Source organism: Leptinotarsa decemlineata, unplaced genomic scaffold (genome assembly GCF_025532065.1).
Source record: "Leptinotarsa decemlineata unplaced genomic scaffold, Ldec_3_MD MMD2_tig00026314_RagTag_RagTag, whole genome shotgun sequence".
In the NCBI taxonomy this organism is placed as follows: Eukaryota; Metazoa; Arthropoda; class Insecta; order Coleoptera; family Chrysomelidae; genus Leptinotarsa; species Leptinotarsa decemlineata.
Genome location: NW_027412684.1, coordinates 10,915,915 through 10,930,596, shown reverse-complemented (window position 1 = coordinate 10,930,596; position 14,682 = coordinate 10,915,915). Strand labels below are relative to the sequence as shown.

General features: G+C 36.8%; 1 protein-coding gene across 1 annotated transcript in view; it reads left to right on the top strand.

Annotated features, from left to right (window-relative positions):
- LOC111505651 (amyloid-beta-like protein) overlaps positions 1-14,682 on the top strand; it is a 135,851-nt gene that overhangs the window by 96,632 nt on the left and 24,537 nt on the right. The window contains 1 exon segment of the mRNA XM_074181702.1: positions 3,184-3,390. Coding sequence (XP_074037803.1) covers positions 3,184-3,390 — 207 coding nt within the window.

Genomic DNA, 14,682 nt, shown 5'->3' with positions numbered 1-14,682 from the left:
ATTCATCAGTTATGATATTATATATTTTCCAAGCAGGAAAATCTCATGACAAGCTCTTATGTCATATCATTGTGTAATTTAATAAACCGATGGCTTTTATTCAATGTAAAGTTTTTTTTTTGGTCCCTTGGGAGCTGTCTGACTTGTCCATTTAGTCCAAGTCTTCAGAAAACACTGCAGCCTCTTGGGCGTATTGCGTTTATTCTCCCATCTTCTCATGACACCCATTCCATCAGTCTCATTCCCTGTACTAGTTGGTACAGGTTCCGTGTTGGATGTTCGTCATATTCTTCTGGACGTAATTTCGTACGTCCATATTTTGCCTGCCTCCTGTGATTCAGTGCCTCACATTCACATAAGATGTGTAGAGCTGTTTCTATCCCTTCGTTGCATAATCTGCAGGTGAGGTCTTCGTTGTACAGTCCCATTTTATTCAGGTGTCCTCTAAGCGTGTAAAGTTTACTTTCTCATTTAACTTTAGAGCATGTAAATTAAAGCTTGTTTTTACTATTGATTTATTCGATAAATACCGTTTTCAAAACTCTTAAATGTCTGATATTGCTAATAAATGCAATTCCCTATAATAACTTCATTGCATCCGCCACTGGAACAAACTTCTAGATATTATTATTGTCACTGTAGACTGTGTGGGCAAATAACTCGTTACCGAACAATCAGTCCAATGATCTTGTATACAGGTATAACCACAGCAGCTGTTAGAAAAACGTACATTGTCTGGCTTAATTTGAAAGGAAGAGAATGTGGGTTGTAGCAAGCAGATTTCTTGGTGACCGATCAAAATCTGAAATACTACAGTCTTTGAATTAGCTTCCTCAGATAATGAAAGTGAGTCCTTATATTGGGAAATATTTCTAAAAAAAAATTTTCAGAAATTATTTGTGACAGTACTTATGTACTGGGAAAGAAAGTTTTTGGCTTTCTACTACTGCATCTTGATACAAAAAAATGTGGGAATCTTCCAAAGAAAGGAAGGAAGTAATCAATTCGAAAATGAGTAACTCTGTATATAGATGTGTAGATCATGCAAAGAAGTAACTTTCATAGATACAAACTGGAAGAAAGCCCTCCTAAAACAGCTACTTTCATATAAACATCAAATTACACGAAAGAAAAAAATTCATTCGAAACAAATACTTTTATATGAACACTGAATTATAAAGAAGATACTTTTCTCTACTTAGTTTGTATTCCAAACATTTGTTATGGAATAAAATCAGATATCATTCACAGAAGTTCTACTTTAAATGAATGGTAACAAATTGCACTTACATGGAACACTGTCATCCTCACTGGTAGACATCGATGTAAACCATCTGCCCGCCATCTGCCCGCGAATAGATTAAGCAATAATGTCGATAATTCTGTTAAATACAGATCCCGAGTATTCAAATGTGAAAGAAGAGTTACGAAGAACAAACATACATACATACAGGTGAAGCTTATATAAAGCGTGTGAATGTTAATAAAAAAAAATACTTTTTTCAAATGAAGAAAATACATGTAAACTGAGTTCGAATTATATCAAGGAGGTTACGCTAATAGATCAAGCAATAATGTCGATAATTCTGTCAAATACATATCCCGATATGAAATGAAAAGGAGAGTTACAAACAAACATATATACATACAGGTGAAGCTAATATAAAGCGTGTAATAAAAAAATCTGTGATTTCTCACACACACTTTGTTTTATTTAGATTTGAAGATAGGAAACGCGGAAATCAATCTGATTGTTCCTTTGTTCACCGGTTTTCAATCGATTAATTTCATCAGACTTTTTTTCTTGTCATCGGTGGACATTGGGAAATTCTAATAGTAACATACAAACCAAATTCGATGTATCTAATGAATTGCAGTTAGCTGCCAACTGCCAAGCAGTAGAGGGGGGTAAAGTGAGGTTATGTAATTGGAATCAAAGTTTGAATTTGGAACTTGTGAAAGTATTTCGGGGGCTTTTTTTGATAATAATCGAATTGTCAACACTAGTTGTTCTTATTTTCACTAAGAACGATCTTCATCAGATTCATCATAATAAATCAGTGACGTCGCTTTTACGATTAATCGGTGAAGTTATTCTGATGAAAAAAGGAACTCAATTAATTATTCTAGATGCATTTGCAGCTATACTAGGCTACACTAGACCGTAATAGGTTATTCAACGAATTCCTAACGAAACTTTGAATTAAAAAATAATGTCGGTGAAACAAGCACAAATTATCGTGTATGGGTTTTCTTCACACCCGTGTCATCTTTGAACATTCTCTGATCATCTGAAAATATGGGATTGAAACAGACATCATTCACAGGTAGGCTACACAATGTCATTTAGGAAACATTGATATAAAATTTCACTTGCATGGAAATTTGTCTTTCTTAAGGTGTACTTTTTGAAGTTTCGGAGTGAAACCACTTGTCGTAATCGATTCCCATGTATGTAAAATATTATATCAATGTTTTTTCATATATTTGGTTGTGTAGCGTTTCCGTGAATGATATGTGTTTCAATTTCATTACGGATGTTTAGAGTACAAACTAATCAAAAATGTTCAGAAAGGATACTCTTTCGTGTATTTCAATACTCATGTGAGAGTACTTATTTCATAATGGTTTTTTATTAAAATTTGTAAGTGAAAGAAACTTCTATGTACGAGCTATGAATCTTTTTGAAGAGTTTATTTTAAACGTAATTGCTTTCTTTCTTTGGAAGTTTTCAATAGATGGAGAAATAGAAAACCAAAACGCTATCTTGAAAACGTTTTGTAATACATCTATCTTGATGATTTCTATATCTATTCTCTATTCAGATGTGGAAGGTGAAAATCCTAGAATGGTCGATAAATACTCTGATATCATACAGAAAAATGATTTTTGTTTAATATTTTGAAAATAATCATTAGAACGCTCTTATATCACTTTCTCAAACGTAAGTCTTATACAAGACCACATATTGAAATTTATTTTCAATTAACTTCTACATCCATTTCACTTTGATCCAATTTCCAGATGGTATTTTCAAAAACGGGAGGTAATTTTCATCTGAAACAATTACAGCCCCTACGGGAACTAAATTGAACCAAATATTCACACCGCCGATTAAATGAAGCGATAACAATTCAGAAACTAATCAACAGGATTGTTTCACACTATTATATTCCGTTACAGGGTCTCCAGGACAGTAGTGGCCCAGGGAGTAGTGGGGCAGTTTCCCATTTCGAACCTCAAGTAGCCATGTTGTGTGACTCAGGGATCCACGGCCAAGAGGCCTACCATCAGAAATACATGACCGAGCAGGGCGAATGGGTGTCTGACCTTTATTCGAAGGCGACATGCTTCAAAGATAAAATGGATATACTGAACTACTGTAAAAAGGTGAGTTTGTACAAGCATCTTACTCGTTTCTTGATGTACCAAATTAGAATGACTAACTCTTGAATTGCGGAGGCAAGGGGGCAGGTCGGTTCTTGATTTTTTATAGAAGTTCAATTATAAGTGGTGAAAAGGGTTACCAAATTGGAAGCTCTTATTCGGATGATATCCAGAGAAATTTTTACAGAAATACACTACCCCTTTTGAACACTGTAGACCAACTAAGTCATATCAAGATAGTAGACACTTCAAGAATACCAATAAAACAAGGAATACACCTCACTTGCAATCATATCCTTGAAATGAATGAATGAAAATACAAAATTATCACTATTGAACATAAATTGTCACTGGATAAAGAAATCTGAGTGTCAAGGTTCTGAAATTTTCTACTCTTTGCAATGGTTGCTTCAATATAGGAAAAGTAACAAAATAAAGGGTCTCACTCTAGGGTTGAATGTACTAAACCTTACAAATTCTGATCGAAGTCCTATTTCCAGAAACCATTGGAAAACTCAACGTTAGGTTAGGTCCAAAGTGAATGGGTCTATTCGATCCTCCACTGCAACCCGCAAGGGTTTATTGTGGGTTACACCTATTCACACTCGAACAATTAAACCCAGCTTCTTGACGAAGCCGATTAGTTTGTATGGTGGGTGGTCTTTCAGGTCAGATGGTGAGAGTACGGCTCTGCCGATTTCTAAAAAACTGAACGCAGGATGTTTTTGTTGTGCTCTACAATAGAGACTGACCTCTTAGTTTCACTTTAATAAGACTTCCCCTACTGTAAGAATGGCTGTTAGATATCGTAGTTCATCCCTACAGTAGTCCAACAACTGTTTAGTATTGAGCTTCGAAGGGTGAATAAACGCCTCAGTGTGAGCCAATCCTGGAAGATTCTGCCAGAAGTCCATATATCTTCTTGCCATCAAGGTGTTCAATGTTTGTTTGGCAAAGCCTAAAGCGATGACAATGACAGGTTCTGGTCCGATGAAGCTGCTCAGCACCCTCCTTTGCAGGGGATTCAGCAGCTCCATTGCCTTCCAGGCCAGTATGGCCAGAAATCCAGACCAGAGACAATCTGTTAAGTCTTGCTATCGAGGAGAGTCGTTTTTGGCAATTTGCTACCAATTAAGACGTTGCTCGGTAGGAGCCAAGAGCTTCCTACAATGCTTGACTGTCCGAGAATATTTTTATTGACTTGTGTATGAGGTTGAATTCTTCCAATCTCTCCGCACACAATTCAATAGCGTACATTTTCATTTGAAATACAGTCGCATAGGTTCCTAGGCAGGATGCTGTCTCTGTCCTCGGTCTGCGACTGAAAACTCCTGCACCAGAACCGGAAGGTGTTTTTTGATGCATGTGTGAACCAACAACCAACTTATCATTTCCTTCTTCCGGAGGATCCAGACCTCTCTACTCGGGAACAGTACTTTATAAGGAGGCAGTTCGTAGTTGACAGTTGGAGGCATAAAGTCAGAGGTCATTTCCAGAATGCTGTGACTTCCAGTGTCAACCAACAGGCTCTGCATTAAATTGATTTGTACAATTGGCAACGTGCACAAGTCTTTATGCAGTACATCTAGCCTCTCTCCCCAGTAAAATGTGGAGAGAAGGTAGAGCCACGGCTGCTGATAGTGTGGTACTGATGGCACCACTAATGGTAGGACAAGCCTGTCTTTGTAAGTCAGAGAGCTTCGCCTGAGCCGTTTTCTATAAAGACTTCGCCCACCAGGCGATTCCACCATAACGTTCTCTTCTGATTCTTGAGAGCTGGGATTCTGGCAGTCTCCAGTAGTACCCACCTCAGACTTATGTTTCACAGTGCAGCCAGTCACGTCCAAGACAATGTCCTTGTTGTTTCAAATTTATTCCTGTTTTTATGCTATTTGTGGTTCTTATACTTTGATATTTTTGTGCTTGTATGCTTTTGATGCTTGCACGCTTTTTATGCTTTTGTGCTCTTACGATTTTGCTTTTTTGGATTTTGTTGATTTTGCTTTTTATAGAGACCACAAAGTGGTCTCTATTTGAAGCCAGGCACAGAAAATACTCTTTCAAAATTTCATCCCAGATCTGTGTAAATAGAGAAAATAAATTAGAATGTTACAATCTACAATTCAAAATTGATAAAAATGGTTTCTTTGTGATCAGATTGTGTTTCAAATGGTATAAAATGAAAAATGGAATATTGCAATCTCAAAGGACCAAAACAGTTCTTTAATAATTATGAAAATAAAAGTAGATATTATTTATACAGTATGATAATTCAAAAACTAACAATATGATATATATCACAAACGAAAAATGATTTCCAAAACTGCTTCCAGGATAGGAAAGGGGAAATGAAATGACACAAAAAAGAACTCAACCCTATTAACCCCATAGGCCCCACTCACCCCATCTAAAGAAATTAAATAGCAAATACCTACTTTTGACAGATCTTTGAATTAATTATGAAAAATGCTCTCGAATGATATAAATAATAATTGTACAGGTTTCATCAACAATTGTGAAACCTTAGCTTGAAAGTAAAATTTAATGAAGTTTGGTTTAATTACCAATTTGTTGAAAATATCAATTGAGTAAATGTTCGAATTGGGTTCAGTTATTTTGTGAACAATAATACAGCCTATTTTCAAAATCTACACGAACATTGGCCAATGTTGTTCTGGTAATAGCGCGAAATGCTTGAGTAATTAATTATTAATCGTAATTTCCCAGGTGACACAGATTGAGTATTATATATAACTGACTTGAGGTACACGCACAGGAAAAATCGGGTGGCCTTAAGTCTGGCCGTCGATAGTCACTCAGTAGTATCTCTCCTTCCAATCCCGTATTAGAAAACACACATTAAAAGGTAAGACCTCGTTAATCCTCAGCTCGCACAAGTTTCTACTTCTGAGGGTTGTCGTTCGTAGGGGTGCGACAGCTGGTTAACGGAAAAAACAGACAGAAACAGATTTTTTTTTAATCCATTCGTTCGGATAATTAGTATTCAACCAGTGCTTTACTGCAGCTGCATAGGTGGTCCTCATCTTGTTGAACGGAAATCTTCGTCTAGAGCTGAATTGCCTCTTGTTCTCTTGCTCAATAAATATTTGATGATGTTTTCCAGCATATCTAGATACATTCCGCCACTTGCCTGGTAAAAGCAAAGGGTCAGTTGAAGCATAGTCTAATATTCCTGCCCAAACATCAAGTTTTTCTTATTATTGGGTGTAACTTACTCTAGCTTCAACGAAAATTATTTTAGTGATGCCTTCATAAAATTCAGTCCGATGGTCTGGATCATCATCGCCTAGTTCTTGGAAGATCTACGTTTTGTACGGGTGAAACTTATGAAATTTCAACACCTTCCTTACCTTTGAGTAGATGCAGTAGAAGCTATCGCAAATTGTCCAAGGATCCCAATTTGGCTCCATTCAAAAATATTGGAGCAATACCTTTTTCATTTTACCACGATTCCGTTCCACAAAACTTTTCAACTAAGTCACGGATGTACACATGTCAGGATGCCTCTCATAAATGCGTTGTGTTGTTCGTAAATAACACTGGTTCTGTGAGCCAAATATGAAAATTATCTCCACTATCACGTACACTGTAAACCATCGTGATACCTTTAGCTGAATGGCACTACTGATCGTACAAATGACTGATGGTTATAACATTCAAATATCTCATTTAAACAAAAAAAGTATAGACTGTAAAAGACCCCAAAAAAACTATTTTGCAAAAACAGCAAATAATTATATATTTAGCTCATTTCAATTATACCTACCATTGGAAAGCATTTTTACATGGTTTTCAATGATATATAACAAGTAGGGGTTTGCTATCTAATTTTTTCACTTGGGGTAGGTTAGATCATGGAGTTGATGGGGTGAGTTCTTTTTCTGTCATTTCATATCTGCCTTTCCTCCAGCTGGTTTCAACAATATTTTGATAACATCTTCTGTTTGTAATATCAGCAGAATCAGAGCCACCACTGTCATCTCCATTCTTTCCTTGAGGATTTTGGTTGGATTCAGTTTCCATTGAGTTTTCTTTATGACTAGGGACTTTGTTAACCAAACAAGTGACACCGAAGTACACTTCCGGTACTAACTTCATGGCTATAATAACGGAGAAGAGTGGACAGTGAATAGTTACTCCGCTATACAGTTATCCGCATGGTTAATACCCTTCAGTCCATTTCGGGGATATATATATATATATATATATATATATATATATATATATATATATATATATATATCCCCGAAATTCATATACAATTGTCTAGCCAATATTGGATGGATATAATAATAACCATATAGTTTTCCGGATATATATCAATATGTTTTTCATATTTACAATATGTCTATATTGGCCCAATGCTAATTTACACTCTAGCCAATATAGTGTGCACTTGGGTATAAAATAAACGGTGAGGACTATGACAAAAAGTATATCGGTCAGACTAAGCAAGCGATTAAAACACATTTTATAGAACATGCAGCACATATCCGATTTCGGAGACCAAAGATTAATCTAGAGTCGCTCAATATACCTTGGAGAACGGTCATAGAATAAATGAAAACTGTATGAAATTGATGAGATTAGATGGTTTCGAAAATGTGCCCACTGTTCACCTTTTTACGAATCACTTCGTTAAGATCGTGCTCGTTTTGGACAAATTTTCATTTGTACTAAAATATTTTGAACGATAGTTTGTAAATTTTCAGTTTAACTGATCGTTTTTCTAATTAAAATAACGAAGTGAAAAAGTGTTTACCCCCTTTTAAAAGCGACATCTCAAACAACCTCACACATGAATGTTTCAGTAATAAAAGCGAAATCGATTCATCTATAGCAAGATAAATGCAAGACAGAGAAAAATTCGATGTATATTAAAGTCTCATTATTCAGTAAGGGTTCGTTTTACATCAAAAGGCCCTTCTAAAAAAAACACTCATATAAAACCTCGTGTGATATCTGATGCGTCAAGACCCGTCTATTCACTCCAAACTTTTAAATTTTAAATAGCTCCCTGTGCCTCTCGTAATGCATGAAATGGAAACCATTGAATATGAAATGTTTCCACAAAAGAAATACTTCCAATCGATCGGGTCCCTTCAATTTAGCACGAATGCACGTAAAACTGAAACATTTTTCAGCAAAATAAGTGTAGCCAATGGCCGAGAAGTTTTTTCAGTGCCATTCACTGGGTTTTAAATCACACTTTAAAAGGCTTTTTATCTTTTCGAAACCAGAGGGAATTTGTGTTGTTTTAATGCCTTTCCTGAAGGAGAAATACGTGCAAGAACAATACAAATGAATTCGAGGCACACATTCGATGAATGGGTGGCTATTGTTTGGTTTCTGGATTGAGTTTCCGAAGAAAAATCGACCCTGTTATATCGAAACAATTCAAGGGTAGTTTCAAAGGAAGTATTAGGAACACAACACAGCAACTTTTTGGTATATAGAAGGGTTCTTATGTAAATTAGAGCTTGATAGTTTCCATGAGAAACTGCCAATGAAGATGAAAGTAATTCAGACCTTCTATGACTGTAAAACCATAAATTAAGGTAAATGTCAATACAGTACGATATATTATATATTCATAGATTTATTCATAGTTATCAAAGGAGCGTTTGATAAAACAGCCTTTCCAAAAACTACTCAGCAACTATACTCCAGGAATGTATCTCTGGTAGTGAGAGAATGGATACACAAGATGCTCTCTAGTAGAGCAATAAGTATCAATGAAGAAGACATAACAGTGAGAGGACTGGTCATGAGGGGATGTCCACAGGGAAGGGTCTCATCACCTCTTCTTTGGAACATAGTTCTCGATATCCTAATTAATCACCTCAACAATGATGGATTCTACACAATTGCATATGCAGCTGACATAGTTATTTTGCAGACCGGCAAATTTGAGAACACCCTGTGCGATAGAGCACAGGATGGGACCACTCACTGTCGATCAATCCCAAGAAGACTGAGATGGTCCTTTTCACCAGGAAATAAAGTTTATCGGGGATAAAACCTCCCGAGGCAAACTAAACTTCTCTGAAGAGGTGAAATACCTTGGTACTATCCTCGATAGAAAGCTAACATGGAACTCTCACCAACAGAGTAGAGCAAAAAGAGCATATGTGGCTTATGAGCAATGTCAGAGGACTGGGACGCGCATGGGGTCTTTACTCCATGTGGTCACCTGGATCTACACTGGGATATTAAGACCTATGTTAACAAACGCAGCCATTGCATCTAGACCGAAAGTTCTACAAGCAACGGCCATTCAAAAATTATATCAAATGCAGCGATTGGGTTATATTGAAGACAACAACGATAAAAATGAAAACGATAATAAGAATTAATTGGCGCTCCGGGGCGACTTCATCGATTCCAGTGGCGCATTTGCTTTTTCAGCTGCAGGAAAACCCGGAAAAACCTGCAGCACCATATCATCTGAAGATCATGATCTACCAAAGTCCTCTTTTTCAAAAAACAAAATGTAGGGTGTCTCCAGAGGCTCCAATAGATTCAATTTATCGCCAGAACACTTCGTGACACGACTATCGTCAAACCAGTCCGTTTCGTCTCTGACCAATGCGTAATAATGGTCAGATTCAACGCCAGAACCACAGTGAACAATGACTGCATGAATATTATAATAGTGGTCTGCTAGATTGAAATGTTCATCTATTTCGAACCTTCCAAAGAGTTTCTTGCTTCCGTCAGAGGTTGAATCTTGTTTGAAGATCATCAGTGTTATTATTAATTAGACTGGTACCTCAGATATACTTGTTTTTTTATAACAGTCAGCTAGTTTGGCACATGTTTGGCAATACAGTCGATCATCACCCGTTAAAAATTCCATTTTCAGATGATTCATCAATAAGCTTTGCACGGACTGGTTATTAGTCATGTTAGGAAAAGCTTGATGAAGTTCCAGAAATTCACATGAGTTTTCACTACCTCTTTAACATTCACTACAAAGTAAACAAGTGAGGATTTTTCCAGCAAAAGATTTACAAACACAAGACGAGATGAACTGTACGGAATAATTCAATCCAGAGCGGTCAGGAGTATTGATTTTGCTATTGTTTTGCTCACGAAGAACCCCAAGAATTCAAGAATCCAAGAATCCTCTTGTTGTCCTAACGAGTATCTAGTGGACTTCAAAGACTCCAGGAAATCGGTTGGAGGAAAAGATGATACATTCCTAAGAAAATGTAGCTGCATGCATAAGTAGGAAACATTTCCGATTGGCTTGTTTAAACATCACAGGAGCCATGAGAACAACACCAACCGCGGCAATGGAAATAATTACTGGTCTGACCCCTCTGCACCTGTACGTTGACGAGGTTTCATTAATGACTAAGTTGCTATTTCACACGGCTGGTGTAAACCTCGAAGTAGGAAGGGTCAATTGAGGCTGAACCTATGGCGAGAAGCGCTTACTGCGTAACCTCTGCTGCAGGCAACCAGTGAAGCAATTGAACCCAGGTTTGTGTTTAATAAACCCTACAGAATACAAATAAAACAGGACACAGAGTCAGATGCTACAAATGTAATACGCATATATACAGACGGTTCAAAAACCAAAGAAAGCTCAGGATGTGAAGTGTACTCCAGATCACTAAGCCTGAGGATTAAGTGGGGAATGGGAAAAATACCAGCGTGGTCCAAACAGAACTGGCTGGTATTTCCATCGCCATAAAAGAAAGGAATTTCTGGCAAAAACATAACAATCTGCACTGATAGTAGACAAGCCCTATTAGCCTTGAACAGACAACGTGTTACCTCAGGGATAGTACCAGAGTGCCACCAAGATTTAGCCAAAGTCTCAGTAGATAATAACATTATTCTGTGGTGGGTTAAAGGGCACGACAGGAGCAGAGGTAATCGCATTGCCGATTCTCTAGCCAAGGAAGCGGCTGGACTCAGAATTTTAGGTCCCAGTGACACGTACGGCCTGATGACTTCGACAATTGCGGAACCATTGCTACTAAAGATTTCAAGTGTGACAGGCTTGTTATGAACTTTGTATACCTTTTTTTGATAATTATGGTGATCGATATTCGACGGCTAAGAGAGAATTTCAAATAAAAGGTAACAAGGTGCCAACGGCAATCAATATTATTGGGAGAGCAGTGGTCGTATTTTTTTTATTTGATTTTGATTTTACTAAAATCAAAAAATAAAAATATGCCTCACTCAGAAGTATATTTTATCGTTGTATCAGACTAGGATCTCAAAACTATGATCGCTGGTACTGGATTGTTCTGATTGGTCCACATTGTTGACACGTATGCTGCCAGTGGGATGTCTATTGAAATTGTTGGGATGCTAGTAGATTTCAATGGCATACCTATGGAGTTGTGGTAATGCGTTGAATTAGACAGGAAAGCTTCTCCGTATTTTATCACGTAGACTGTTTCTGCTAGAACATGTACATGTTCCGCTATTGCGAATTTTTCCAGTTGCATGAGGTTACAGATACGCTTGTGTTCTTGTATCCTGGTGTTAATGCTGCTTTTAGTATTTCCAACGTGAAGTGGCCCGAAGGAACTGAAAATCCTGTAAACACCGGCGGATGTCAGAGGCTCTCCTTTGGCCTTGGCCGATCTGATAGTGTTGCGTGGTTCATCAATAGGCATGTAAGTAATCCCAGTATTGTGACCTTTAAACAGTTTTCCATCATGATCCATTACCAGGATTTGTACTATTTGTTAGTTTATTCGACTAGGGGCTACCAGTCCGGATATTGTTCTCTCCAATTTTGAACTAATAGTATCGACTTTTTTTTTTATTTTGTAATCGGTCTCTCTCTCTCTCTCTATTTTCGATGGTCGTTGCTTCCTATCGTCAGGCGCATATGACCAATGCTCCTCCTGTTGGTTAACAGGAGCTTCGTCGGGGGGCGCAGTGGTCTTGCACTAAGCAATGCTGCCACCCATTTTTTTTAAACTTTTTATAATAAAAAAACACTAGTTTTTTTTTTAACAAAAACAGTTTGATTATTTTAAGTCGCCTCCTACTTGGGAGACCTTTTGATAATTTTTCACATATATAGCCCCCTTTACGTGGTTATCCGAACCACCCCGGCCTGAATACCGGCGTGAATAAAGGGGGCCACTTATTCTTCACTTTTTTAGACACTTCACATTTTAGTTTTAATACGACACAACACAAAACGGAGCCCCATGATAGCACATGGCATCCGCGTACCTTCTTTGTGGACGGACGTTATCAGCACGTCCGTCCCCTACCACGGCCACCACGGAACTCTGTAATCGGTCTGTTCTGGCAATTAAATGGATTTGAGATCAGTTACCTTCTGAAGATAGGGAAATATTGTTTTCAAACCTCTATTTTACCGTTGAGTTCATAGTATTAATCACACTTGTAAAATCTAAAAAAATATATATCTCATAAGTTTTCCACAAAATTTTTCAACACATCGAAAGAACTGAAAATGGCGAAACACTCTACCAGTGTTTTAAAAAACACAATTTTAGCATTAAAGTTGATTCATCAAACACCTACTGCAAGGCACAAGTCTGATAGTTTAGTTTAGTTTAGTGATCCAAATAGATCAATATCTACTCTATTGGCACTGCATTGACCTTAATGGAAGCGAGTTCATTTCATGATTGGAACTCAAAACGATGGTAATTTCGTTCAAATCAAATCGAATTCGCTTCATTGCACCGTTGGGACTCTAATCAGTAGTTTCCCTCATGGGGGATGTAATAATGATGGCAAGTTGGTTTATAGATTTTTTAATCGATATTATGTAGCCTTGTGCTGCATAATTTCAAGAATATTTTTAAATTGGTCAATAGAGTTAGTCCGATGTTACATTGATTTCGTCTGGACAGTGTGCGAAGTTTGTTCTGTTCTAGAGAAAAATATAGTTACGAACTTTTTTTCTAGCTTATTTGTTATTAAAAATCGATTTTTTCAAGAGATGAGTTAAAATGGCATTTTATGAGCGTTATGTTCACTCTTCTTGAAAAATATACAAGTTTTTGTAACGTATTCTAAAAACACTTTATTGTGAGATTTTCACTAAACGATCTTACGAAAACGCAACACGTGTTTCGCCATACAATGACTTCTTCAGACATGTCTTTACTAACTGATTCTACATATTCAATGCTTAATATAACTTATTCTATAATATGAAGTACCTACATTTCAAGTACATGATTCTTACCAAAGTTTGGAATGAATTAAATTACCTGAGCTTCTGTCCCAATTTCCATATTTGAGAAAATATTTAGTAACGGGGAGTTATTCAATTCATTCAGTAAATTACCCGAATTCCTGAATCTATTGATTTCTAAACATTCTAGAAGATTGAGTTTCATTTTCTTCTTCTCTAAATGTAACACATCGTACTCATAATTGAACTCATGTCATTCTGCTGAAAGGTTGTTTGCAAATGTGGAATTGGTCTTTCTATTCACAAAACTACTTCTATTCTCTTCAATTCTTTGGGAAAATGTTATTCCTGTTTGGCCAATATATAGTTTTGTCAAGAGCCACAAGTCAGCTTATATACTCCTGATATAGCCGACACCGAAGTTTTGTATTTATTCTTTTTTAATAAATTTACTTATACTATTATTCGTTCTGTAATCTACGTTTACGCATTCTTTCTTCAAAAAACGGGCAATATTATTGGTTGGTTCACCCAAATATGACAATGTCCTATAACTGACGTTATCGCATCTTGAATTTGGGTTGACTAGGTGTATGACTTGCTTTTATAGTTTTTTGGATAGAATGGAGTCTATAATATCTACCTTATAACCGTTGTTAACCGCGATTTCTTTGATCAAACTCAGATCTCTCTGGAAATTACCCCCAGACAGTGGAATATTCAATAGTCTGTGAAACATACTATTGAATGCAGCATCTTTATGCTGGTAAGGGTGTGTGGAGGAGTTATGTATGATAATGTCCGTGTACGATGGTTTGTGCAAAATTGCAAATTCATGTTTATTGTTATTTTTCGTAATGGTTGAGTCAAGGTGATTTATTGAATTATCTACCTCCCTCTCAGTGATGAAATTTATTGACGGGTGGATGGAATTGACATATTCAATGAACTTGCCTAATTCTGTACCAGTAAAACAGACCAAGATATCATCTACATATCTGTACCAGTACAAGAAACTGTTAGTTAACTGATTATTATGGATTTCATACTCTATGTTATCCATAAAAATTTCAGCCAGCAAGAGAGTCAAAGGGTTCCCCATTATTAGTCCTTCACTGCAT